Consider the following 25808-nt stretch of genomic DNA (forward strand, 5'->3'; position numbering starts at 1 on the left):
GCAATGCTTTAGTTTAACTCATATGTGTATTCTCCTGCCCATGTGTGATAACTTTCTGAAGTCAGGATGCGTTAGTTTGGGCGTCCTCACTTCAGCATGACACCAGGTCTGGGTGTTGTAGAAGCTGTATAACCTTTATGTCTCCAGTCTGCGTTCAAACTCAAGCCACAGTGATGATACCACCATGGTTACTTACCGGTAGCCGGTTTTTCCGGAACCCATGATAGCACCACATGAGAGAGGGATCCGCCCCGCCAGGACAGGAACCTACTGAAACATAAGGGGCGGCACCTCTCCCCCGCTTCAGTTGGATTACAGAGCATTTGAGAGGACTTCCCGGTTAGTTACATATTTATCCAACACCACATCACACAAATACACCCGACTATTGTGCACACCCAAACGGTGAAAAAGGGGGGGAAATATACGGGTGCTGTCATGGGTTCCGCAAAAATCGGCTACCGGTAAGTAACCATGGTGGTTTTCCCTTCACCCATGACAGCACCACATGAGAGATTCTGGAGACTTCGAACACCTTAGGGAGGGACCACCGCTTGCAACACCCTTCTACCAAAGGTCAAGTCAGCAGAGGAGGATAGATTTAGTCTATAGTGTCTAAAGAAAGTTGAGGGTGAGGCCCAGGTAGCGGCCTTACAAATTTTCTCTATTGATACCTCTGCTTTCTCAGCCCAGGAGGTCGCCACGGCTCTGGTGGAATGAACCTTGATGCCGTCAGGAACCGGGATACCACTAGCTGAATAGGCTACACTAATGGCCTCCCTAATCCATCGGGCAATAGTCCCCTTTGACACTCCATAACCTTTCCTAGCACCCTGGAAGGCTACGAATAGGGACTGGGACCTCCTCCACTGGCTGGTTATAGACATATACTCTACTAGGGTTCTTTTAACGTCTAGGCTATGAAATTTCTCCTCCCCTGGGTTTTTCGGATTCTCGCAAAAGGAAGGGAGGACAATCTCTTGGTTTCGGTGAAAGTTAGTTACTACTTTCGGCAAGTAAGCAGGGTCTGTTCTCATAACCACCCTATCTTGGTATATCTGGGTATATGGTGGGTTGACTGAAAGGGCCTGTAAGTCACTAACTTTACGTGCCTACGTTAGAGCTACCAAAATGATGGTTTTTAGGGTGAGATTTTTAGTTGAAATCTGCTGTATGGGTTCAAACGGCTCCTTCGTAAGGGCTTCCAGCACCAGATTTAGATCCCATGGAGCTATTTTCGGTAAGGAAACTGGCCTAGATCTGTGGCAAGATTTTATAAACCTGGCTACCCATCTGTTTGCTGCTATATTGCAATTGTATAATGCACCCAGCGCTGAAACCTGTACCTTGAGGGTATTAACCGCCAGGCCTAGCTGTAGGCCTGCCTGCAAGAACTCCAAGATGGACTCGATTGGGGGTTCTTGACCTAACGGTTTTCCCAGGAATTGTAGGAATTTCTTCCACGTTCTGCCATATATGTTGGTTGTTATTGGTTTTCTACTTTTCATTAGAGTAGTCACCAACCCCGGGGAAAACCCTTTATCTCTCAAAAGTGCCCTCTCAAATTCCACGCCGTCAGATGGAGCCCCTTGACTTGTTTGTGGAATATCGGCCCCTGAGCTAATAAATCTGGAATCTCTGGCAGTACCCACGGGTCCGAGAGAGACATCATTTGTAGTAGTGAAAACCACGGTCTTTTTGGCCAGAACGGGGCTATGAGGATTACTCTGGCTTGCTCGTCTCTTATCTTTTTTACCACTGCCGGGATTAACGCTACTGGGGGAAAGGCATAGCTCAGTTTAAACAGCCACAGGATTTGTAGAGCGTCTACTGCCCACGGGTTTTCCCCTGGGTTTAATGAGCAGAATCTCCTCACTTGCCGGTTGCTTTTGGTGGCAAAGAGGTCGATTACTGGCTGCCCCCATAACTGTACTATCTTCTGGAATATTACACGATTTAAGGCCCACTCTCCCTGTTTTAACTTGTTGCGGCTTAGAAAGTCGGCTTGAACATTTTCTGTCCCTTTGATATGCAGGGCCGTTAGGGAGGTTAGATGTTGCTCTGCTTTGAGGAAGATTCTTTTGGCTTCGTCCATTAGGGAGTTTGACCTTGTCCCTCCCTGGTGGTTGACATACGCCACTGCCACCCTGTTGTCTGACATAATTCGGACGTTTTGACCCTGTAACATGGGAATGAATGCCTCTAGGGCTCTGTTTATCGCTCTTAACTCTCTTAAGTTGGAGGAAGCCTTCTGCTCTATGTGACCCCAGGACCCTTGGGCCATATGTTCTCTCAGGTGTGCCCCCCATCCTGAGGAGCTTGCGTCCGTCAATATTACATCGGACACGGGCCTGTGCCACAAGGTTCCCCCTGCTAAATTTGTGCCGTCTAGCCACCAAGTGAGAGTTTTTCCCCCTTTCGGAAAGTTCCAGCTTCCCTTCTAAACGCCCTTTCAATCGTTTCTGGGCTAACAAGATTTCCGCCTGCAGTTGTCGGGTATGAAACTGTGCCCAGTTGACCGCTGGGATACAGGCTGTTAGCGTGCCCAACAGGGACATTGCCCTTCTTAGGGTCATGTGAGGATGCTGTATTGCCGTCAGGGTCATTTCTCTCACCTTCTCTAGTTTTTTCTCTGGCAAGAGACAAACTTGACGGTCGGAGTCCAAGATGAAACTTAGAAACGTTTGTTTCCTTAGGGGTTGAAGTTTTGATTTTTTTAAGTTTACCATCCAACCCAGTCTTTGCAGGGTCTCTGTTATTTTCTCTACCTGATGTTCTGAATTGCCAATGACCAGAAAATCGTCCAAGTAAGGCACCATAATCACATTGTGGATTCGAAGGAAAGCTGTCATTTCTGCTATTACTTTTGTAAAAATCCTTGGCGCTATGGAGATGCCAAACGGAAGAGCTGTAAATTGAAAATGCCTGAGGTCGCCCTGGATGTATAGGGCTACCCTCAGGTATTTCTGGTATTCTTGGTGCATCGGGATATGGTAATAGGCATCCTTCAAATCTATTACGGCCATGAAGCAGTTGTGGTGTAACAGCTTTATGGCCGAAGTCACTGATTCCATTTTGAATGTTTGGTTCATGATCCATTGATTAAGGCGCCTGAGATTTATTACCGTTCTGAAGGAAAGGTCGGGGTTTTTTATTAGGAAGAGGGGAGAATAGAACCCCCTTCTCTCTTGATCTTTCGGGACCTCTATCAGAACTTGTTTCTCCAATAGTCCTAAGATTTCTGTTTCTATGGCTGATTGCTCTCCTGGTTCCTTTCTGACGGGGGTCACCACAAATGAAGCTCTTGGATACTGGAAGAAAGGGATTTTTAGGCCATTCTTTATAATTTTCAGGATCCAATTGTTGGCCGATATTTTCTCCCATTCTTGAGAAAAGAGCCTCAATCTTCCCCCCACAGGAGGGCTGGTGTCATTGCGGGGATTTTTTGGCGGTTGAGGTATTTCCCCCCAAACATGAACCCTGGTTCTTTTTTCCTCTTGTCGTCCCACCTTTTCCGCTCTCCCGGGGGACGGCCTCGATTGAACCTTCCCCTCCGAAAGGGCGGTCTCCTTTGATCACCCATGAATCTGGGGAAGCCCTTCTTTTTATCACCGGCTTTTTCCAGGATGTCATCCAGGTCTTTTCCAAACAAGAACTGCCCATCACATGGTAACTAGCATAATTTTGCCTTAGATTGAATGTCCCCAGGGCAGCCTTTGAGCCATAACGCCGGTCTTGCGGCGTTCGACAGCCCCGCTGCTTTTGCCGTTAACCTCATCGAGTCGGCGGAGGTGTCAGCCAAGAAGGCGGCAGCTCCGTGTAGCAGGTACATTTCTCCTAATATCTTCTCTCTTGGTACTTTGGAGACCAATTTTTCTTCCAGTTGTTGCAACCAGACCATTAATGACCGGGCTGTGCAGGTGCCGGCTATTGCTGGTTTCAGACCCCCTGCCGCTGCCTCCCAAGTGTGCCTTAGGTATGAGTCCTCTTTTTTATCCAAGGGATCTCTCAAAACCCCTGAATCCTCCAGGGGCAGGGCCGACTTTTTGGAAGACCTAGACACTGCTGCGTCAATCTTTAGGACCTTGTCCCAGATGTCCGTGTCCTTAGCCTCAAAGGGGTATCTTTGCTTTGAAGAGGAGGGAAGGCTACCTGACTTCTCCGGTTTCTTCCACTCTCTCTCGATTAGGGCCTGAATCTTGTCATTGACCGGAAAGGTACGCTTTTTCCTTTCTTGTAGGCCACCAAACATCACATCCTCCAGTGATCTCTCTACCTTCTCCTCCTGCAGGCCCATAGTGGACCTGATGGCTTTAAGGAGGGCGTCCGTATCTTCTACGGGAAAGCAAGGTCTGCCCCCCGTATCACTGTCTGAGGATGAAGATGACCCGTGCTCAACTTGATACTCCGAAGAGGAGGAGCCTGACGAGGAACTCGGGGAGGCTTTCCTACTCTTACTTTTCTTTTTTAATAATTTTTTAAGTGAGCCCTGAACCTCCGACTTTATTATTGATCTGAGGTTTGTTGCCAGGCTCGGCGCCTCTTCAGCCATAATCCGCTGGATACAGCTGACACATAAATCCTTTTGGTATTCTTTCGCTAAAGGGCTGTGGCATATGGCACATACTCTATTTTTCTTTTTGCTTATAGCTTTTTTGCCTCCCTAAAAAAAAAAAAAAAAAGACATAGGAAGGCCTATTATAACATTGTCTACTTTCACGGAGATCACTCACCACCCAGGAAAGACTGATACCGGGCTCTGGGGCTGCGAAGGAGCATGCGTTCTGCGTTCTTTTGACCTCGAGGAATCCCTCGATCGGTGACTTGGACGGCTGCTGCTTTTGCCGCTCGAGCGGCACTTGCGACCAGAAGCTTGCGATGGGGGCAGGGACAATGGGGACGGTGAGCGATCCTCCTGAGACGCCATTGTCACCCCTGCAGCCGCTTCTGCTCCTTCTTTAATCGGTGAGTGCCCCTCATTACCCCTCCCCCCCGCGACCGCCAGCCGCCTGGTCGGCGTCGCGCCCGGCGCCATGACCGTCGCATCCTGATGACGTCAGCGGTCGCGCTCCCAGGATCCTCTGCGCCGCTGACGTCGGACGCCGGTCTCCGCCCCCGGCTTCCCCTGCATGCAGGCGAAGGACGGGCGCGCGCGCGCGCGCAGGGGGAGGGCGGCACGTGGAGAAACCCCCGCAGGGAGGACATCGGGACGTGCCCGCACGAACCCGGGGCCCGGATCAAGCAACACCCCGGGGACTGCGCTACCAGCTGCCGGCGTCGCAGGTAAGTCAGCCCTGCGATTTAAACGCCGGGACGGCCCTGGGTCTTTCATCCTGACAGGCGCCGCCGCTGTCAGAGGGATTCCTTTCCAGGACAGGAACCCAACTGAAGCGGGGGAGAGGTGCCGCCCCTTATGTTTCAGTAGGTTCCTGTCCTGGCGGGGCGGATCCCTCTCTCATGTGGTGCTGTCATGGGTGAAGGGAAAACTACAAATAATATTTATAGTCACAGGGTCATGTGTCATAAAGAGTGACGGATGCTAGTGCATCTCCAAATCACTATTTGTAACATCAAGCCATGTGACACAAATATTATTTGTATTATCTCCACCGTCGCTGAAAAATGAACACAAACTGTAGAGATGATAAAGGTCATACAATGTGTGTGTATGTATGTATGTATGTATAGTCACCTGGTCAGGAGTACTAGTAAATTCATGATGCACAAAACACAGCATCATGAATTCACTAGTACACCTGGCCAGTTATTGTATTGGCGTGTAAAAAGAGAGTGCACTCGGTACAGGTATCAAAACAGGTTTTTATTATTAACATACACACAAGAAAACATTTTTACACCATTTGATCTTGCCATTCCACCCGTCCTACATCTGAGTTGAAGTAGGCCGCAAATTGGTCCCTCATTTGGCCAACTTCAACGGATGACCTGAGAGGGTGCTGATTAAATTCAGGCAATGGGTTAGGAGCTGCATCATCAAGTTTAAAGTTCGGATGCTCTCTAACCATGACAAAATTACGTAGAACCACACAGGCCTTCACCACCTCATCCACTGTTTCCAGTTTCAGATTAATGGCTGTGCCAAGAATGCGCCATCTGGAGACCAGTATACCAAAGGCACACTACAGTTCTTCTGGCCCTGGTCAGCCTGTAAATAAAAAATTTTTTAGTGTGGTCCGAGTCCCGGCTGGAGTAGGATTTGAGCAGGTTTTGGCACATCTGGAATGCCTCATCTCCAACCATTACAAATGGCTGTGGCGGACCTTCGGTGTTGGGAAGAGGCCGTGGCATGGGGAAATTGAACTGGTTGCCATACAACCTCCGGCCCATGTCCGAGTTCTTAAAAGCCTGGGAGTCATTCCCACGGCCAAATGCCCCAATGTCCACTGCAACAAACATACAGTCTGCATCCGCAATGGCCATGAGTACTGTAGAAAAGTACTTTTTGTAGTTAAAGTACTCAGATCCAGTTGTTTTTAGTTTGATAATCCGGATGTGTTTCCCATCCACTGCTCCCAAACAGTTGGGGAAATTGCAAACTGTCCAGAATTTTTCTGCTATTTCCATCCACTTTTCGGCGGTGGGGAGAGGCATAAATTCAGGACAGAGAACGTTCCACAAAGCCCGGCAGGTGTCCGCAACAATTCCAGACAAGGTGGAGATTCCAATCCAGTACTGGAAGTGGGAATCTGGGAAACCAAGAAAATACAAAAATTAATATGTATATGGATTTAAAAAAAAAAAAAAAAAAAAAGGCATAAAAATAAATCTGCAGCCTTTTGTTTACTACATGGCAGAACAATAATTCTGCCAGCTTTGGAATAGTACATGTCACAACAAAGAAAATTATGCAGGCATTGGTTTTCCAATACTACATACCGTAATGTGACCAGGAGCCGTTCCTCAGGAGGAATCGCACGACGGAGCTGTGTCCTGTCTCTGGATGGATTGTTCAACACGAGCAAGTAAATCCCTGAAGCTTTGTTGGGACATCCGGGTATAATCTGTAAATGTCTCTGGGTTTGCCTGGAGCTCGCTGTAGAGGGTGTGGTATGCTCCACGGCTCTCCCGGAGTTCAATAATGGTATGTATCCACAAACGCCGCCGCTGCCATCTTCGCTGTCGCTCTCTCTCCCTTTGTTGCTGGCAAGCAACTGCATAAGCCTGAGCCATCCTCATGTCCAGATCCAAGTTGAAGTGAAAACTCTTCCAGCGCAGATCCATGTTTCACAAAGGCAAATGCAAGCAAATGTGAAGAATTCAGCTGTAAACAGGGTCTATATAAAGAATTCCCATTACACACGCTCTTTGCTGTCCCATTGGTGGAGTCTGTTGCAAGAATTTTTCAAGGATTTTCCTTCTGTGAAATGTGACACCTAGGACAACCCATGCACATAAAAAACGCAAACGCATGGAAAACGCTTGAAAACGCATACAAATGCTGCGTTTTTGTCGTAATGCGCACGATGATGCGACGAAAAATCGCAGCGTTTACAAACGTTTTTTGCATGCGTTTCATGTGCGCTCATAACGCTGTGCAAAACAGCGCAAGTGTGAAACTAGCCTTAAACCCTTGATCTGAAACATTCTCTCATATTGCATGACTCATCTGGAAACTCTAAAGCCCCCTAATACAGCTTAGATGGCTGACTGCTAAATAATGGTTTGGCTGATTGCTCTGCCGGCAGCTATCTTGGCTGTCTTTCCCATATACAGGAATTCTTGCTCTACAGAGATTTCCTATGTTCGACACAATGTAAGACATCTCTGGTGGCAGATCATCACATGGAGAACCAAAAGGATGGTCAGGGAGAAATCAAGACACGTCAGATCCTTAACGCACACAACAATCATCTGTCAAGAGTCCCATATAAATTGGACTGTCAGCCGAACCAGGTGAGATTGGTCAACATTAGTCTAATATGTGTGAGGGGTTTGTATAGGTGAAACAAACAGAGCACTCACTGTGTGTGAGGCATTAGCCATCCACAATAGCTAAAAATCCTGTAGACCCCCTTCTTACTTCTAACATTGCTGGACTGTACTAAGCCAATCACGTTTCACACAGGCATTAAAGAATAGAGAATTACTAAAATGTAATGACTTCACTGGCAGCCATTACTTACCTGAGTTGATACTTGATAAGCTACATATGCATTCATACCGTCACCTAAAAGAAAGGAATAATTGATACCAAAATTGCAAATTAATCTTGATAACAAACAATGCTCTAAGTATCATAGCCCAATATCAGTAACCGACATGACTGAAGGTGTTATTCAGCCCAAGTAAAAACATTAATGAGAGAATGTGTGGGGTGAAAATAAATCAGACAAACTCGCCTACTATTACCACCGTGGAGGCAGTGCGGGTCGCTACATAGGAAATGACTGTACAGTTCTTCAGTCAAATGACTGCTGAGGATGTGATTGGCTCTAAGGTTACAAGACTAGCGTGCTGTCATAGAAACAAATCAACATGTCGTTTCTAATCAGTTGACCGCTGCTGCCAATCACAGACCTCTTTGTTTACAGTTTCAGTGCAGACCACAGGAGAGGACTGCATTCAATCCACAGGAGTGAGGGCAGGCGAGTATATTTAATTTTGATTTCACGCCATCTATGCTCCCAGCATAAACATGCGCTAGTATATTTACTGTATGCAATCAGTTCTGCTATGTACTCCAGGGGATTTTAACTAATTACAAACTACATGGAATATAATTAAACAGTCTTCCGAGGCAGAGAACACAAATGCTCACCAATCTTCTCTGGATCTGTGATACTGATGTTCAGTTCAAACTGATCCTCCTGTTCTTCCTCTTCTAACTAAAAGCGAGGAAAATGAGTCAATAAGCAATCGGTACTGTGCTATGTCTTCCTCCCATCTACATCCGGAGATAAGACTTATTTCAGATGACCAAGCAATGCAAAAAATTGTACCTGAGCCCAAAGCATGATGGATTTAATTCATTTTTGTTTTTGTTTTTAACAAAGTGCAGATTTATATAATTTTGAGTAACTTTGTAAGGAAGCAAATTTCAGTTAAACGTTTTGTTTGCTTATTTTCCTAAAGTTAGGGACAATCTACCAACGTGGATTTTATTTCAGCACACTGTCACATTAGTAAGATCTTACCAACACAGTGACAGCTTGATCTATATGATGTCACAACAGCTAGTTTCTACGCTGCAGCATCTTACAATTATTGTTGGTGCTGGAGGGGTTTTTTTTTAGCTTGTTTTTCTTATTTTCTGCCTTATGCGAGCGTGTGAAATGGTGGGCCGTTGCTTCTGGGGATAAAAGGCACATGAATCTTTTGCAGATTACCTCGTCATATGTTTTTTGCTTGGAGGTAGCAGAAGCGGCTGCAATAAGTGCTGGGGTACTAAGAGGAGTCTCCTTTTTCTGATTGTTACGTGAGCTGTCCACGGAAAGCTTGACAGTAGATTCTGTAGACAAAAATTATAGTATCAGAAAAGTGACAGAACCACAGAAAAAAGTGACCAAAGTCATTGTTTTAGTTTCACATTTGCCTGTTGTAGATGAGGATCAAGTAGCAGTCCCGTTACCACACAAGGAGCTTGTACTCTATTATAATCAAGGCAATCAGAAGCGGTCAGCCCAGGGTCCTACTAAGGCTACATGCACACATCCGTGAGTTACCATCTGAGTGAGAAAGACATTTTTTTTCTTAAGTGTCACCCAAATTGCATCTATTTTTTTTTATCCATTGCCTCTACAATGGATCAGTTTAAAAAAGAATTAAACTTAATTGGAACTCTGAAGTTCAGTGCCTTCAATGTTTCATCCATTTTATGTGGATCTCTATGGACTTTAATGGAGGCATCGGATCTGCAAAATATATGAGGATAGGACATGCGCTTAGTCTTATGGATCAGACAAATGGTTTTTAAAACATATGTGTGCATGGATCAATGAAATTCTATGCATCCATCGATTGTTGGAGAAAAAAAAAAAACAGATAGCACACCAATATTTCACACGAATGTGTAAATGCAACCTTACACTAAGACCATACAAATAGCAAAACCAGAAGGATCAAACATGTGAAAACCCCTTATCCAGGCCATATTTCCACAACAGCAGATGTTGAAGGTTTGCCAAGAGAGTAGACTGATGAAGGATTCAGAAGAATATCTACTACAAACAGAACAAAACATGTCACTGCTCTGTATGCTCTACCAGGATAGTTTCCTGTACACCTACCAGTTACCGAACTCAATAGGAAGGAATTTGCAACTACACAACAAGGAAGTGACCCCCCCCCCCCCCCCAGAGCAGGGAGAGCAGTATAAACATACCTGGGGTGACAGTCATGCCAGACCAAGTAAACTATATTTTAAAGGGGTGTTATCAAGTTCACCGTCCTCCTTCCCTGCTTTGTGTGGATGACACGTCCTACGTCATCCACACAGTGTCCGACATCACGCTCCTGCGCAGGTGTACTTCGCTCTGCCCTGTTGAGGGCAAAGTAAGGCTATGTGCCCACGTTGCAGTTGCACAACTCCCTGCCGCGGGGAAAACGCATGCGGAATTGCAAGCGTTTTTAGCTTGCAGAATGCTAGCGCTTTTCCAAGCGATTTGAAGCATCACTGCGAAAAGTGATTGACAGGTTGGTCACACTTGTCAAGCATAGTACTTGACAAGTGTGACCAACTTTTTACTATTGATGCTGCCTATGCAATTCCGCAGCGGAAAAATCCGCAGCATGGGCACAGCAACTGCAGAATCCCATAGGATTGCATGGAAATGCGTCTTGTTAGCGTTTAAGCGTTTCCGCTGCGGCAAAAACGCGGCGGAAACGCTTAAAAAACGCACACAGCCTAAAAGTACTGCAGTGCGCATGTGCAAGAAAAGGCCAAAGAGCACTGGCGCACTGCAGTACTTTGCTCTGCCCTGGACAGGGTACAGAGAAGTACACCTGTGCAGGAGCACAATGCTGGACACTGTGTGGATGACGTAGGATATGGGAAGGAACACGGCATTACAAAATGAGAAGAGGTGCCAGCTAAAGACCAGTGATGCCCATTGGACCAGGACGCCCCCATAGGCGAGTATAGTAAAAGGTCTTTTTCTTGTCTTGCAGGCTGGATTGGGGGCATATATACAGCATATTAGAATATGTATATAAGGGCTTACAGGTACTGGCCTTACCTCATGAACCTGATGACAGGTTCCTTGTAAATTGCTTTAATTAGTTACAGGAAAGATATATATCTTTGTACCGTGTTAGCAGATAGATAGAAAACCTCAGTGGTTGACACCTTTCAATGGCTAACTAAAAGGATGGTAACACATTGCAAGCTTTCCAGACTACTCTCAACTCTTCATCAGGCATAGACTAATACAAAATTTTGTAGTCTAGATTTTGTATTAGTCTATCCCTGATGAAGAGACCGGAGCTGGTTTTTGTATTTGTCTTATTGCCCTTTGGGCATTTTTAATGTTTTTAACGTTTTCTGTGTGTTGTGCAGAGTTGTTTCAATAAAAGATGTTTACACTTTTTCACTTTATTCCAGTCTGGTGATCCTTATTTGTGCATGTTCTTTCCCCTTTTTTATGCATCTTTTTCAGTTAGCCAATAAAAGGTATCAACCACTAAGGACTCTTAATTCTAAATATTTGTAATTAGTTAGAAAGCACGAAAATTAGCAAGTTTGCAATTGACCTGCTTATTCTATCTGCAGTTTTTCTCCTGCAATGATAAACAGATTTTGTGTTTTAGGCTGTGTGCACACGCTGCAGATTTTACTGCGGTTCCGCAGCGGTTTTGGCCGCTGCGGACCCGCAGCAGTTTTTGCTGCGGTGTACAGTACCATGATTCCCTATGGGAATCAAAAAACCGCAATGCAGACGGTGCGGAATTTTCCGCGCGGATTATCTTCTGTTTTCAATCCGCAGAAAGAATTGACATGACAATTCTTTCTGCGGATTCTGCTGCGGTTTGCCATCTCCTCCACTGAGGAGATGAAAAACCGCAGGGTAAAACGGCAGAGCAATCCGCAGGTAAAACCACAGGTATTTTGACCGGCGGTTTCACCTGCGGATTTTACAAAATCCGCACGGATGAATCCGCACCTAATCCGCAGCGTGTGCACACAGCCGTATAGTGTACAGCTGGTTTTCATGGAGCATGGCCTCCAGACCCTGGCCAATTACATGCAGTAGTTGCATTTCAGGACAAGGGTTAACTCTTAACATCCCAGTCAGCTCTCTCAAGCCCAATGATTTCTAAGCAGCAATTAGGAGCTCACTCCCCCCATGCCTTTTCTCAATTTCATCTGAAGAGATGTTGTGCAAAATCACTACCCTACAGTTTTCACAGCAGGTCTCCTAATCACTGCTCTCTGACCTGTGTGCTTGTTCAAATACTTTGTTATCACTATGTGTAAATACAGCTATAAAAATTATAGACTCAAAACAAACCATTGATAGCGGAAAGTGTTAAGCTGGAGTCACACATAGCGACTTACCAGCGATCCCGACAACGATATCAACGTGTCAGGATCGCTGGTAAGTCGCTATGTGATGGCTGGTGAGCTGTCAGACAGCTTCACCAGCGATTAGCACAGCGACGCCACGCGCGCGGCATCGCTGTGTTTGTTAGCGCTGATGCCATGGATCCATGTCAAAAATAGAATTAAAATAAAAAAATATTGTTATTCTCACCTTCCGACGTCCCGCGCAGCATTCCCGCCTCTCTCCACGCTCCGGTCCCAGTAATCCTTTGCGAGAATTACCGCGATGACATCCGTTCTCGCGGGATCGCGAAGTCTCGCGGTCATTCTTGCAAAGGATTACTGGGACCGGAGCGTGGAGAGAGGCGGGAATGCTGCGCGGGACGTCGGAAGGTGAGAATAACAATATTTATTTTTTCTATTATTTTACAGCTGATCGCTGGTCTCCCGCCTGTCACACACAGCGATGCGTGCTGGCCAGCGGGAGATCAGCGACGAAAAAAATGTCCAGAGGTTTCTTGCAGCGATCAGCGATACCGGCAGGGGGGCCGGTCGCTGATCGCTGTCACACACAGCGATCTTGCAGGTGAGATCGCTGTTGTGTTACAAAAGTTGTGACTCAGCAGCGATCTCGCTAGCGAGATTGCTATGTGTGATGGGGCCTTTATAGCAGAAGTGTACTGGGTTTTATAGCTCTACTGACACTACAGTTCTATTGACCAGAGCGGTCACTCAAAGGCTAGGTTCACACTTGCGTTTGGGTGCTCTGCTGCGTACTTCTTCCCTTCAGAACCGCATAGATGCGCATGCGTCCTGCGTACCTATCTTTAACATTGGGTACGAAGGGACATGCGTTGTATGCGGATGCGCCTGCCGTTTTGACGTGTGCGCCGACCGCACAGGATCAAAACGACGCACCCGCATACAATGCACTAATGATTGATAGGGGGTCCAATTTCAGATTTAGCGAGGTGACCCCTGAATAGAGAGGCCACAGATTTTCCCTGCACAGTGGCTGCTTGGAGAGCTGGTCTTCCATGCAATGGAGAATTGTTAAATGTCCGTTGTTAAGCATTTCCTATTGCAGGGCACTTCTACAACTGAATCCATGATGGCAAAGGACAGCGTTATTGTAATGTTGAACAATTTTTAAATGCTAGTAGCAATCTTCCAAACCATCAGAAATTTGTAATTCCATATTTATTCATGGGAAATCTCTCTTCATTGGTCCAAGAACAGCACCTATAACAATCTAGGTATTTTGTGGTTTCTGGTGCAATAAAGGCAACTGATTGCACAGAATTACCTACTAGCCTCCAACGATGCAGTGCTCAACTTGGTGTGATACTAAAACTGGTCAGACGGGTGGTGGACAAAAGGGCAACTTTACTTGACCATTCAGATGATAGACTGAAATTCCCTCATTTTGCACCAATACCATGCCAACTATGCAGATATATGAGAAAGTAATGTGCAGTACTGTCCCTTTTCAGGAATATACAGTAGAGTGCTCTAGTACTACAAATATTGTTATGTACTGTATACCTGCAAACAAATCCTGGTCATCATCATCCAGGAACAGTCCATTTTCTTTTGACGTTTCTTGGACCACCACCTTCTGCGGCACTGGAGTAATCACTTCTTTGCTCTAAAACATTGACGGAAACAGCCCAAATGAAGAAAGGTATCATGTTTACAGCCACAAAGGTTAAAAACAAGATCTGAAGAGCAGGATGTATCCAGTATTACATTTCAGTTATACTGGTTAGACAAGCCAACGAAGGAGAAGCACGCTTCACTAAGGCCTGTTTCACGCTTCAGTTGTTTGTCGTCAGTTGAAATCCGCCAAGAGTGGAAAAAAAACAGATCCGTTTCCGCTATGTAACAAACGGATGCAGCGGATCCGTTTTGTGGACGGATGCGCCAGTGTATAAAATTTAAAGGAACAGATCTCGAGAGAGAGAGAGTTTTTCCACCGCTTCAAGAACGCCGTTTAGGGTTAAAATGCATGACAGGGAAAATCTGCCGGGCATGCGCAGTTTAAAATAGCATACGCTAAAATTCAAACGGATCCATCAAAAAACGGATGACCATCCGTCATAATCTGCCACTAATGCAAGTCTATGGGAAAAAACAGATCCGCCAAAAAAATGGCAGATCCGTTTTCAAACAACTGAAGTGTGAAACAGGCCTAAAGAACATTCCAAGTTAAAAAGTGCTCACCATCTACAACCACAAGTACCAAACCAAGTAGATTGATTATGATCTCATTTAGATGTCTGATTTTCATACAAGTGTTCAAAACGTACTTTCCTATGTCTGGTCTGTGTTATTTACATGCCATGTCCACAAAGCAAATCACGGCTCAAAATCCCCCTTACATGTCTATGGGTCCCATCCATGTGCAGTCCATTTTTAACATTAGAATGGCTATAATAATTTTTGCAGTTTCACTTTTTGAATACGAGAAAAAAAAATCACTGATGAAATACTATGGTAAAAACAGATGAAAAATGGATCCAAAACATTTACACGCAGATTCTTAATTGTAAGTTACCACCAATTTTTTACTGCAGTTTAAAAAAAAAAAAAAAAAAAAAAAAAAATTCAAATAAAAAAAAAAAAAGAGCGGCAATCCATGGCTTTCACATACAGCATTTGATTATTAAGAACGCAGTAGAAAATATAAACTTACCGTAATTATATTTGACAAACAAAAACAAAAAACACATGAAAAAAAAAAGAGGCCGGGAAATAAGAAGGAAATAAGGTAATGTGTCTATCCAAGATTTTATATGGATGGCTTATCCTTAGAATAGGTCAACAATATCTGATTGAGGGGGGTTGTTGTGACACCAGGCACCCTCATATCAGCTGTTCACGATACCAGCCGGACGCGCCAAGTTACAAAGGTGCAACGTAAAAATCTAACACAACCCCTTTAATATCTGGATGACAAAGACATATAACTTCAGGACAATAATATATATATACACACACACGCATACACCGTATATATAGTATGTGCACAAAAAAAAGTTTGCATTTTCAAGAAGCATCTTCTGCTTTGAACAATTTGCAGGTACACTGGCAACTATTAGACACCGTGTGCACATACCAAAAGCAGAGTGCAAAAACCTAATGGGCAATATTGGTCTCTGATAACAAAACCTGTGAGTGGCAAGGTAGGTCTTTTTTCAATACTAGATTACTTCTTAATGCTCCATTTTTAAATTTAAAAGGAGGTTTTAATTTATTTTTTTCTCTTAGGCACTGTCTCTAAAGAGACATGCAAAGGTCACTACACTGTTTCAGGCCTCAGACGTCAAGTCTATTCATCAGTGTGTTGCATCAGATTTTCAGCACTTTTTGTCAAATGTAAAAAAAAAAACAAAAAAACTAAATCTCATGGAGTTTTTCAACCTTCCCCTATCAGTTATTGAAAAATATATAGCACGAGGATGTCATCCATGTGATGTCGGGGGTTTTCATGGACCCACAGACTTGAGTGCGCGATTTTAACCTGTGAGTCAAATCAAAATTGTACATGTCTGATTTGTTTTGGTTGCACCTGTTCAATCCGCAAAACAGAGTCATGTTAACAGCCCTATGGATTATAGTGGTTCCATGATCCATCCATGAAAAACTTCCCTAGAAGGAAGTGAAAGACTTCCAAATGGGGTCTACCGTAATTCTCTTAGGGTATTCAGTGGGGGAAATAAGTATTTGATCTCTTGCTGATTTTGTAAGTTTGCTCACTGACAGACACAAACAGTCTATAATTTAAGGGTAGGTGAATTTTAACATTGAGAGATAGAACATCAAAAATAAAATCCAGAAAATCACATTGTATAAATTATATAAATTCGCATTTTGCAGTGAGAAATACCGGTATTTGATCCCTCTGGCAAACAAGAATTAATACTTGGTGGCAAAACCCTTGTTGGCAAGCACAGCAGTCAGACTTTTTTTTGTAGTTGATGACGAAATTTGCGCACATGTCAGGAGGAATTTTGGTCCACTCTTCTTTGCAGAACAACTCTAAATCAAGAAGATTTTGAGGCTGTCACTAGGCAACTCAGAGCTTTAACTCCCTCCATAAGTTTTCTATGGGATTAAGGTCTGGAGACTGGCTAGGACACTCCATGTCTTTAATGTGCTATTTTTTGAGCCGCCACTGTTACCTTGGCTGTATGTTTTGAGTCATTGTCTTGCTGGAAGACCCAGCCACGATCCATTTTTAATGTCCTGGCGGAGGGAAGGAGGTTGTCCCTTAGGATTTTACGGTACATGGCTCCATCCATTCTCCCATTGATGCGGTCAAGTAGTCCTGTGCCCTTAGCAGAGAAAGACCCCCAAAACATCATGTTTCCACCTCCATGCTTGACATTTCTCTTCCTCCAAACACAGTGAGTGGAGTTAATGCCAAAGAGCTCAATTTTTGCCTCATCAGACCACAGCACCTTCTCCCAATTACTCACAGAATCATCTAGGTGTTCATTGGTAAACTTCAGATGGGCCTGCACATGTACCTTCTTGAGCATGGGGACCTTGCGAGCACTGCAGGATTTTAACCCCTTCCCGACCTTTGACGCCAAGTAGGCGTCATGAAAGTCGGTGCCAATCCGACCCATGAAGCCTATGTGGTATCATGAATTGATAGCCCCCCCTGCGGGTCGGGTGACGCGGGGTCACTGAAAAGTCACCCGACCCGCACATACAGGAGGCTTTGCACTTCACCCCAGGAGGGGTCGCTTCGCCTCCCTGTGGCTACGATCGCTCTGATTGGCTGTTGAAAGTGAAACAGCTAATCAGAGCGATAGTAATATTTCATCAATTAAATTTGATGAAATATTACAATCCAGCCATGGCCGATGCTGAAATAGCATCGGCCATGGCTGGAGACACCGATCTGACCTCCCTCCACCGACTGACGGGGGCGATTGCCCCCTGCCACCGAGCAAGGAGGGCGATCTGCTGCCGCCGTCAACTTCTGCTCCCCCACATACCGATCACCCCCCTTCCCCCCCGAAACCCTCCGAGTGCCGCTATCGCTCCCGGTGTCCCTCCGTCCCGGATCATGGGAGCCGCCATCTTACAAAATGGCGAGCGCATGCGCAGTGCGCCCGTCGAATCTGCCAAACGGCAGATTCCATTCATTCATTTTGATCACTGTGATAGATCCTATCATAGCGATCAAAATAAAAAAAAATAAAAAAATAGTAAATCTCCCTCCGCTGAGCACCCTAATAGATAGGGACAAATAATAAAATATTTTTATTTTTCTATTAGGGTTGGAATTAGGGTAAGGGTTGGAATTAGGGTTCAGATTAGGGTTCGATTAGTGTTAGGGGTGTTTTGCGGTTAGCGTTGGTTGGAATTAGGGTTAGGCTTGTGGTTAGGGTTATGGTTGGGATTAGGGGTGTGTTGGGGTTAGGGTTATGGTTAGAGTTGGGATTAGGGTTAGGGGTGTGTTGGGAATAGGGTTGGAGTTAGAATTGAGGGGTTTCCACTGTTTAGGCACATCAGGGGGTCTCCAAACGCGACATGTCGCCACCATTGATTCCAGCCAATTTTGCGTTCAAAAAGCCAAACAGTGCTCCCTCCCTTCCAAGCCCCGACGTGTGCCCAAACAGTGGTTTACCCAACATATGGGGTATCAGTGTACTCAGGAAAAATTGCACAACAACTTTCGGGGTCTAATCTCTCCTGTTACCCTTGAGAAAATAAAAAATTGGGGGCTAAAAAAATTATTTTTGTGGAAAAAAATGATATTTTATTTTCACGGCTCTCCGTTATAAAACTTCTGTGAAGCACTTGAGGGTTCAATGTGCTCACCAGACATCTAGATAAGTTCTTTGGGGGGTCTAGTTTCCAAAATGGGGTCACTTGTGGGGGGTTTCTACTGTTTAGGCACATCAAGGGCTCTGCAAACATAACGACGCCCGCAGACTATTCCATCAAAGTCTGCATTTCAAAACGTCACTACTGCCCTTCTGAGCCCTGACATGTGCCCAAACATGGGTCCCCCCCACATATGGGGTACCAGCATACTCAGGACAAACTGGACAACAACTTTTTGGGTCCAATTTATCCTGTTACCCTTGTGAAAATAAAAAATTGAGGGCTAAAATTCAATTTTTGAGGAAAAAAATGATTTTTTATTTCACGGCTTTGCGATATAAACTTCTGTGAAGCACCTGGGGGTTCAAAGTGCTCACCATGCATCTAGATAAGTTCCTTAGGGGGTCTAGTTTCCAAAATGGGGTCATTTGTGGGGGAGCTCCAAAGTTTAGGCACACAGGGGCTCTCCAAACATGAAATGGTGTCTGCTAACGATTGGAGCTAATTTTCCATTCAAAAAGTCAAATGGCGCTCCTTCCCTTCTGAGCCCTGCCGTGCGCCCAAACAGTGCCCCCCCCCCACATGTGGGGTACCAGCATACGCAGGACAAATTGGATAACAACTTTTGGGGTCCAATTTCTCCTGTTACCCTTGGGAAAATAAGAAATAGTGGGCTAAAAAAAATAATTTTTGAGGAAAAAAATGTGTTTTTTTTCACGGCTCTGCGTTTATAAACTTCTGTAAAGCACTTGTGGGTTTCAAAGTGCTCACTACACATCTAGATCAGCTCCTTGGGGGGGGGTCTAGTTTCCAAAGTGGGGTCACTTGTGTGGGGTTTCTCCTGTTTAGGCACATCAGGGGCTCTGCAAACGCAACACGATGCCGCAGAACATTCCAAAATGGTGCTCCTTCCCTTCTGAGCTCTCCCATGCGCCCAAACAGTGGCTCTCCCCCACATATGGGGTATTGGTGTACTCAGGACAAATTGTACAACAACTTTTGTGGTCCAATTTCTCCTGTTAGGTGAAAATAAAAAAAATAGCGGGCTAAAAAATCATTTTTGAGGAAAAAAAATAATTTTTTAGTTTCACTGCTCTGCGTGATAAACTTCTGTGAAGCACTTGGGGGTTCAAAGTGCTCACCACACATCTAGATAAGTTCCCTAAGGGGTCTAGTTTCCAAAATGGTGTCCTTTGTGGGGTTTTTTCATTGTTTAGGCACACAGGGGCTCTCCAAATGCAACATAGCAACCGATAAACGATTGGAGCTAATTTTCCATTCAAAAAATCAAATGGCGCTCCTTCCCTTCCAGGACTTGCCGCGCGCCCAAACAGTGGTTTATGACCACATATGAGGTATCAGTGTACTCAGAATTTGCCCAACAAATTGTACGATCCATGTTATCATGTTGCCCATGTGAAAATGAAAAAATTGATGCTAAAAGAAATTTTTTGTGAAATAAAAAAGTACTTTATTTTTTTACGGATCATTTTGTGAAGCACCTGGGAGTTCAAAGTACTATGCATGTAGATAAGTTCCTTGGGGGGTCTAGTTTCCAAAATGGTGTCAATTGTGGGGGAGCTCCAATGTTTAGGCACATTGGGGCTCTCCAAACGCGACATGGCAACCGCTAAATATTCAGGCATATTTTCCATTCAAAAAGTCAAATGGCGCTCCTTCCCTTCTGCGCCCTGCCGTGCGCCCAAACAGTGGTTTATGACCACATATGAGGTATCTGTGTACTCAAGAGAAATTGCCCAACAAATTTTAGGATCCATTTTATCCTGTTGCCCATGGGAAAATGAAAAAACAGGATTTTTGGGTTGCTTACCGTAAAATCTGTTTCTCGGAGCCTTCATTGGGGGACACAGAGACCATGGGTGTATGCTGCTGCCACTAGGAGGCTGACACTATGCACAAAAAAAGGTTAGCTCCTCCTCCGCAGTGTACACCCCACCGACCGGCAGGCGAATTCCTCAGTTAGTGAGAAAGCAGTAGGAGAAGTAACAGAATAGATTGAGAACAAACAACTCAACTGTAACCAACAAACAACATAAGAACAGGAGTTGTAGAACATGGGAGGGCGCTGTGTCCCCCAATGAAGGCTCCGAGAAACAGATTTTACGGTAAGCAACCCAAAAATCCTGTTTTCTCGTTCGCCTCATTGGGGGACACAGAGACCATGGGACGTCCCAAAGCAGTCCCTGGGGTGGGAAACAAACTTCCATCAGGCCAGTGGACTCACCACCGCAGCCTGCAGAATCCTTCTACCTAGGCTGGCGTCCGCCGAAGCGTAGGTGTGGACTCTGTAGAATTTCACAAACGTGTGAACCGAAGACCACGTTGCAGCTTTGCAAAGCTGCAGCGCGGAAGCTCTGTGGTGCACCGCCCAGGAGGCACCCACCGCCCGGGTAGAGTGCGCTCTGATCCCTGGAGGAGCCACTCGATGCTTGACCCGGTATGCCTCCAAAATTGCCGATCTGATCCAACGAGCAATAGTGGCCTTTGAGGCTGGGTGCCCTTTTCTCGCCCCATCAGGAATGATGAATAGAGAGTCCGACTTTCGCAAGGAAGTCGTCCTAGCTAGATAGACTCTCAATGCCCTGACTAAGTCCAGCTTGTTCAAGGACCTCTCCCGAGGATGAGCTGGACTCGGACAGAAAAATGGCAGAACAATGTCCTCGTTGAGGTGAAACGAGGATACCACCTTTCGGAAGAAAAGAGGGCGGAGGCCGCAGAACTACCTTGTCCTGATGAAGCACCAAAAAGGGAGAGCGGCAAGAAAGAGCCGCCAATTCCGACACCCGCCGGATGGAAGTAATGGCCACCAGAAAGGCCACTTTCCAAGAGAGGAAAGAAAGGGGAACGTCCCTGAGCGGTTCAAAAGAACCTTGCAGAACCTCAAGGACCAGGTTAAGGTCCCAAGGATCCACGGGAGCACGGTACGGAGGAACCGTGTGGGCCACCCCCTGAAGAAAGGTTTTGACCTGGGGCCGGGAGGCCAGCGTCCTCTGAAATAATACGGACAGAGCCGAAACTTGACCCTTCAAAGAACTGAGGGCAAGCCCCGCATCCAGCCCTGCCTGAAGGAACGCCAGAACAGAAGGGAGTGAAAAAATCATGGGCGCGACGTCATTGGTTTCACACCAGGAGAAATAGGCTTTCCAAGTACGATAATAGATCTTAGAAGGCGGCTTTCTGGCACGGATCATGGTATGAATTACTCGATCGGAGAATCCTGCCCGTTTCAAAACCTCGGTCTCAACAGCCACGCCGTTAAATTGAGCGACCGAGAATTGGGGTGGCAAATCGGGCCTTGAGACAGCAGATCTGCCCTGTCGGGAAGCTGCCAGGGGGCGTCCGCGAGAAGGTTGACAATGTCCGCGAACCAAGACCTTCTGGGCCAATTTGGGGCAATGAGGATGACTGGGATCCCTTCTGCTTTGCCACCGCCAGAGGATCCCGGGACCTGGAGACAAACTGAGGGACTTTTCTGTTGAGGCGAGACGCCAGCAGGTCTACATCCGGGGTTCCCCACCGACGGCAGAGCAGGTGAAACACCTCCGGATGTAGGGACCATTCTCCCGCTGCGAGACCCTCGCGGCTGAGAAAAATCGGCGGCCCAGTTGTCCACGCCGGGAATATGAACCGCGGAAATCGTAGGAACAGATATCTCTGCCCATTGAAGAATTCTGGACACCTCCGCCAGGGCCGAGACACTCCGTGTCCCTCCCTGGCGGTTGATATATGCCACCGCTGTGGCATTGTCTGTCTGAATCCTGATCGGCAGACCCTTGAGGCGCCTTTCCCAGTGGACGAGAGCCAGATGAATCGCTCGTATCTCTAGGACATTTATTGGCAGAGCTGATTCCTGAGCCAACCATCGACCCTGAACAGTGTGATTGCGGAACACTGCCCCCCCCCAGCCGAGGAGGCTGGCGTCCGTCGTGACAATCTGCCAGTGGACGGGAAGAAAGGATCGACCCAAGAGAATGAGGGGAGACGTCAACCACCAGTTGAGAGACTGCTTGATCCGGCATGAAAGACGAACAGGACGATCCAGAGATAGAGCCGACCTGTTCCACCTGAACAGAATGGCCTGCTGAAGGGGTCTGGTGTGAAATTGAGCAAAGGGAACTGCCTCTATCGCCGCCACCATCTTCCCCAGGACCCTCATGGCTTTCCGGAGGGACGGAGATCGCGCGAACTGCAATGATCGCACACCCTGCTGCAGGGAAAGAATCTTCTCTTGTGGGAGAAAGACCCTTGACCGACGAGTGTCGAACAGAAGGCCCAGAAACACAAGACGTTGAGTCGGGACCAGACAGGATTTTTTCCTGTTGACGATCCACCCAAGACTGGACAGGGTGGCTAGAACGATCGTCAAACTTAGGTGGGCCTGTTGAAAGGAGGGAGCTTTGATCAGAATGTCGTCGAGATACGGAAAAAGAACGAGACCTCTGATCCTCAACAGGGCCATCAACGCAGCCATAATCTTCGTGAAGACTCTGGGAGCGGTGGCGAGCCCGAAAGGCAGCGCGACAAACTGGTAATGTTCGCGGCGAACCGCAAACCGCAGGAACTTCTGATGTCCGGGAAATATGGGCACATGTAGATAGGCATCCTGAATGTCTATCGAACACAGGAATTCCTGCTCCTCCATGGAAGCGATGACCGAGCGAGCCGACTCCATCCTGAAATGTCGAAGGCGGACTCTCTTGTTGAGTAGCTTGAGATCTAAGATGGGTCGGACTGCCCCGTTCTTTTTCGGCACCACAAACAGGTTCGAATAAAACCCTGTGAATCGTTCGGATTCGGGAACGGGGCACAATTACCCCGGAACTGAGAAGAGAGGCGATGGCCGAAACAAATCCTGGGATTAAGGCCGGATCTCTTACATAGTAACATAGTTATTAAGGTTGAAGGGAGACTTTAAGTCCATCTAGTTCAACCCATATCCTATCCTAACTTGCCCTAACATGTTGATCCAGAGGAAGGCAAAAAAACCCCATGTGGCAACAGTAAGCTTCACATTGGGGAAAAAAATTCCTTCCCGACTCCACATACGGCAATCAGACTAGCTCCCTGGATCAACGCAATATTAAGGAGACTAGTGTATATACCCTGTAATATTATACTTTTCAAGAAAGGCATCCAGTCCCTTCTTAAATTTTAGTAGTGAATCACTCATTACATCATATGGCAGAGAGTTCTATAGTCTCACTGCTCTTACAGTAAAGAATCCGCGTCTGTGAGTATGCTTAAACCTTCTTTCCTCCAGACGTAGAGGATGCCCCCTTGTCCCCGTCACAGGTCTAAGAGTAAAAAGATCATTAGAAAGGTCTTTGTATTGTCCCCACATATATTTATACATTGTAATAAGATAACCCCTAAGCCTTCGATTCTCCAAACTAAATAACCCCAAGTGTAATAACCTGTCTTGGTATTGCAGACCCCCTAGTTCCCTAATAACCTTGGTCGCTCTTCTCTGCACCCGCTCCAGTTCAGCTATGTCTTTCTTATACACCGGAGACCAGAACTGTACACAGTATTCTAAGTGTGGTCGCACTAGTGACTTATATAGAGGTAAAATTATGTTCTCCTCATGAGCATCTATGCCTCTTTTAATGCATCCCATTATTTTATTTGCCTTTGCAGCAGCTGCTTGACTCTGGCCACTAAATGTGAGTTTGTCGTCCACCCATACACCCAGGTCTTTTTCAGTGACTGTTTTGCCCAGTGTTTTACAATTAAGCACATAATTATACAACTTGTTCGTTCTACCCAAGTGCATAACCTTACATTTATCCCCATTAAAGCTCATTTGCCATTTATCAGCCCAAGCTTCTAGTTTACATAAATCCTCCTGTAATATAAAATTGTCCTCCTCTGTATTAATTACCCTGCAGAGTTTAGTGTCATCTGCAAATGTTGAAATTCTACTCTCTATGCCCCCTACAAGGTCATTAATAAATATGTTAAAAAGAAGCGGGCCCAAAACTGACCCCTGTGGTACCCCACTGCTAACCGTGACCCAGTCCGAGTGTGCTCCATTAATAACCACCCTTTGTTTCCTATCCCTGAGCCAGCTCTTAACCCACCTACACATTTTCCCCTATCCCCATTGTTCTCATTTTATGTATCAACCTTGTGTGGCACCGTATCAAAAGCTTTTGAAAAGTCCATGTACACCACGTCCACTGCATTCCCTTGGTCCAGTCCGGAACTTACCTCTTCATAAAAGCTTATCAGATTAGTCTGACAGGAACGGTCTCTTGTAAACCCATGTTGATATTGGGTCATAAGGTTATTCTTCTCCAGATACTCCAGTATAGTATCTCTTAGAAAACCCTCCAGGATTTTACCCACAGTTGAGGTTAAACTTACTGGCCTATAATTTCCAAGTTCAGTTTTTGTCCCCTTTTTGAATATTGGCACCACATTTGCTATACGCCAGTCCTGTGGTACAGACCCTGTTATTATGGAATCTTTAAAGATTAAAAATAGTGGTCTATCTATGACTGTGCTTAATTCCTGCAGTACTCGGGGGTGTATCCCATCCGGGCCCGGGGATTTGTCAATTTTAGTGATTTGTAGACGCCGCCGTACTTCCTGCTGGGTTAAGCAGGTGACATTTAATGGAGAATTTTTATCCCTGATCATGTTATCCGTCATGGGATTTTCTTGTGTAAATACTGTTGAAAAAAAGTCATTTAGCATATTGGCTTTTTCCTCATCCTCATCCACCATTTCACCCAGACTATTTTTAAGGGGACCAACACTATCATTTTTTAGCTTCTTACTATTTATGTAGTTAAAGAATATTTTGGGATTATTTTTACTTTCTCTGTCAATGAGTCTCTCTGTCTCAATCTTTGCTGTCTTGATTTGCTTTTTACAGAATTTATTTAATCTTCTGTATTTATTTAATGCCTCATCACTACCTACTTGCTTTAATTCTCTAAATGCTTTATTTTTATCTCTTATTGCGCCCCTTACAGCTCTATTTAGCCATAGTGGTTTCCTCCTATTTCTCGCATGTTTATTCCCATACGGTATATATTGTGCACAGGTCCTATTCAGGATGCTAATAAACGTCTCCCATTTTCTGTGTGTATTTTTATGTCTCAGGATATCGTCCCAGTTAATTGCACCAAGATCATCTCTCATCCGTTGGAAATTTGCCTTCCTGAAGTTTAGTGTCCTTGTAACCCCTCTTCTACACATCTTATTAAAGGATACATGAAAACTTATTAATTTGTGATCACTATTACCCAAGTGACCCTCAACCCTTACATTTGATATGCGGTCTGGCCTGTTGGTTAATATTAGGTCTAGCAGTGCCCCCCCTCTTGTTGGGTCCTGAACCAGTTGTGAAAGGTAATTGTCTCTCATCGTGGTCAGAAACCTATTACCCTTGCTGGAACTGCAGGTTTCGGTTCCCCAATGTATTTCAGGGTAGTTG

General features: G+C 45.6%; 1 protein-coding gene across 1 annotated transcript in view; it reads right to left on the reverse strand.

The window, feature by feature from the left end:
- Window positions 1–25808, reverse strand: part of SNX1 (sorting nexin 1) — a 104614-nt gene that overhangs the window by 33026 nt on the left and 45780 nt on the right. The window contains exons 2-5 of the mRNA XM_073579556.1: window positions 14045–14147; window positions 9348–9469; window positions 8780–8846; window positions 8145–8188 (exon numbers count right to left, since the gene is read on the reverse strand). Coding sequence (XP_073435657.1) covers window positions 8145–8188; window positions 8780–8846; window positions 9348–9469; window positions 14045–14147 — 336 coding nt within the window. The remainder of the gene's footprint in view (window positions 1–8144; window positions 8189–8779; window positions 8847–9347; window positions 9470–14044; window positions 14148–25808) is intronic.

This window comes from Dendrobates tinctorius, unplaced genomic scaffold (genome assembly GCF_039654945.1).
Source record: "Dendrobates tinctorius isolate UK_male_01 unplaced genomic scaffold, ASM3965494v1 ptg000062l, whole genome shotgun sequence".
In the NCBI taxonomy this organism is placed as follows: Eukaryota; Metazoa; Chordata; class Amphibia; order Anura; family Dendrobatidae; genus Dendrobates; species Dendrobates tinctorius.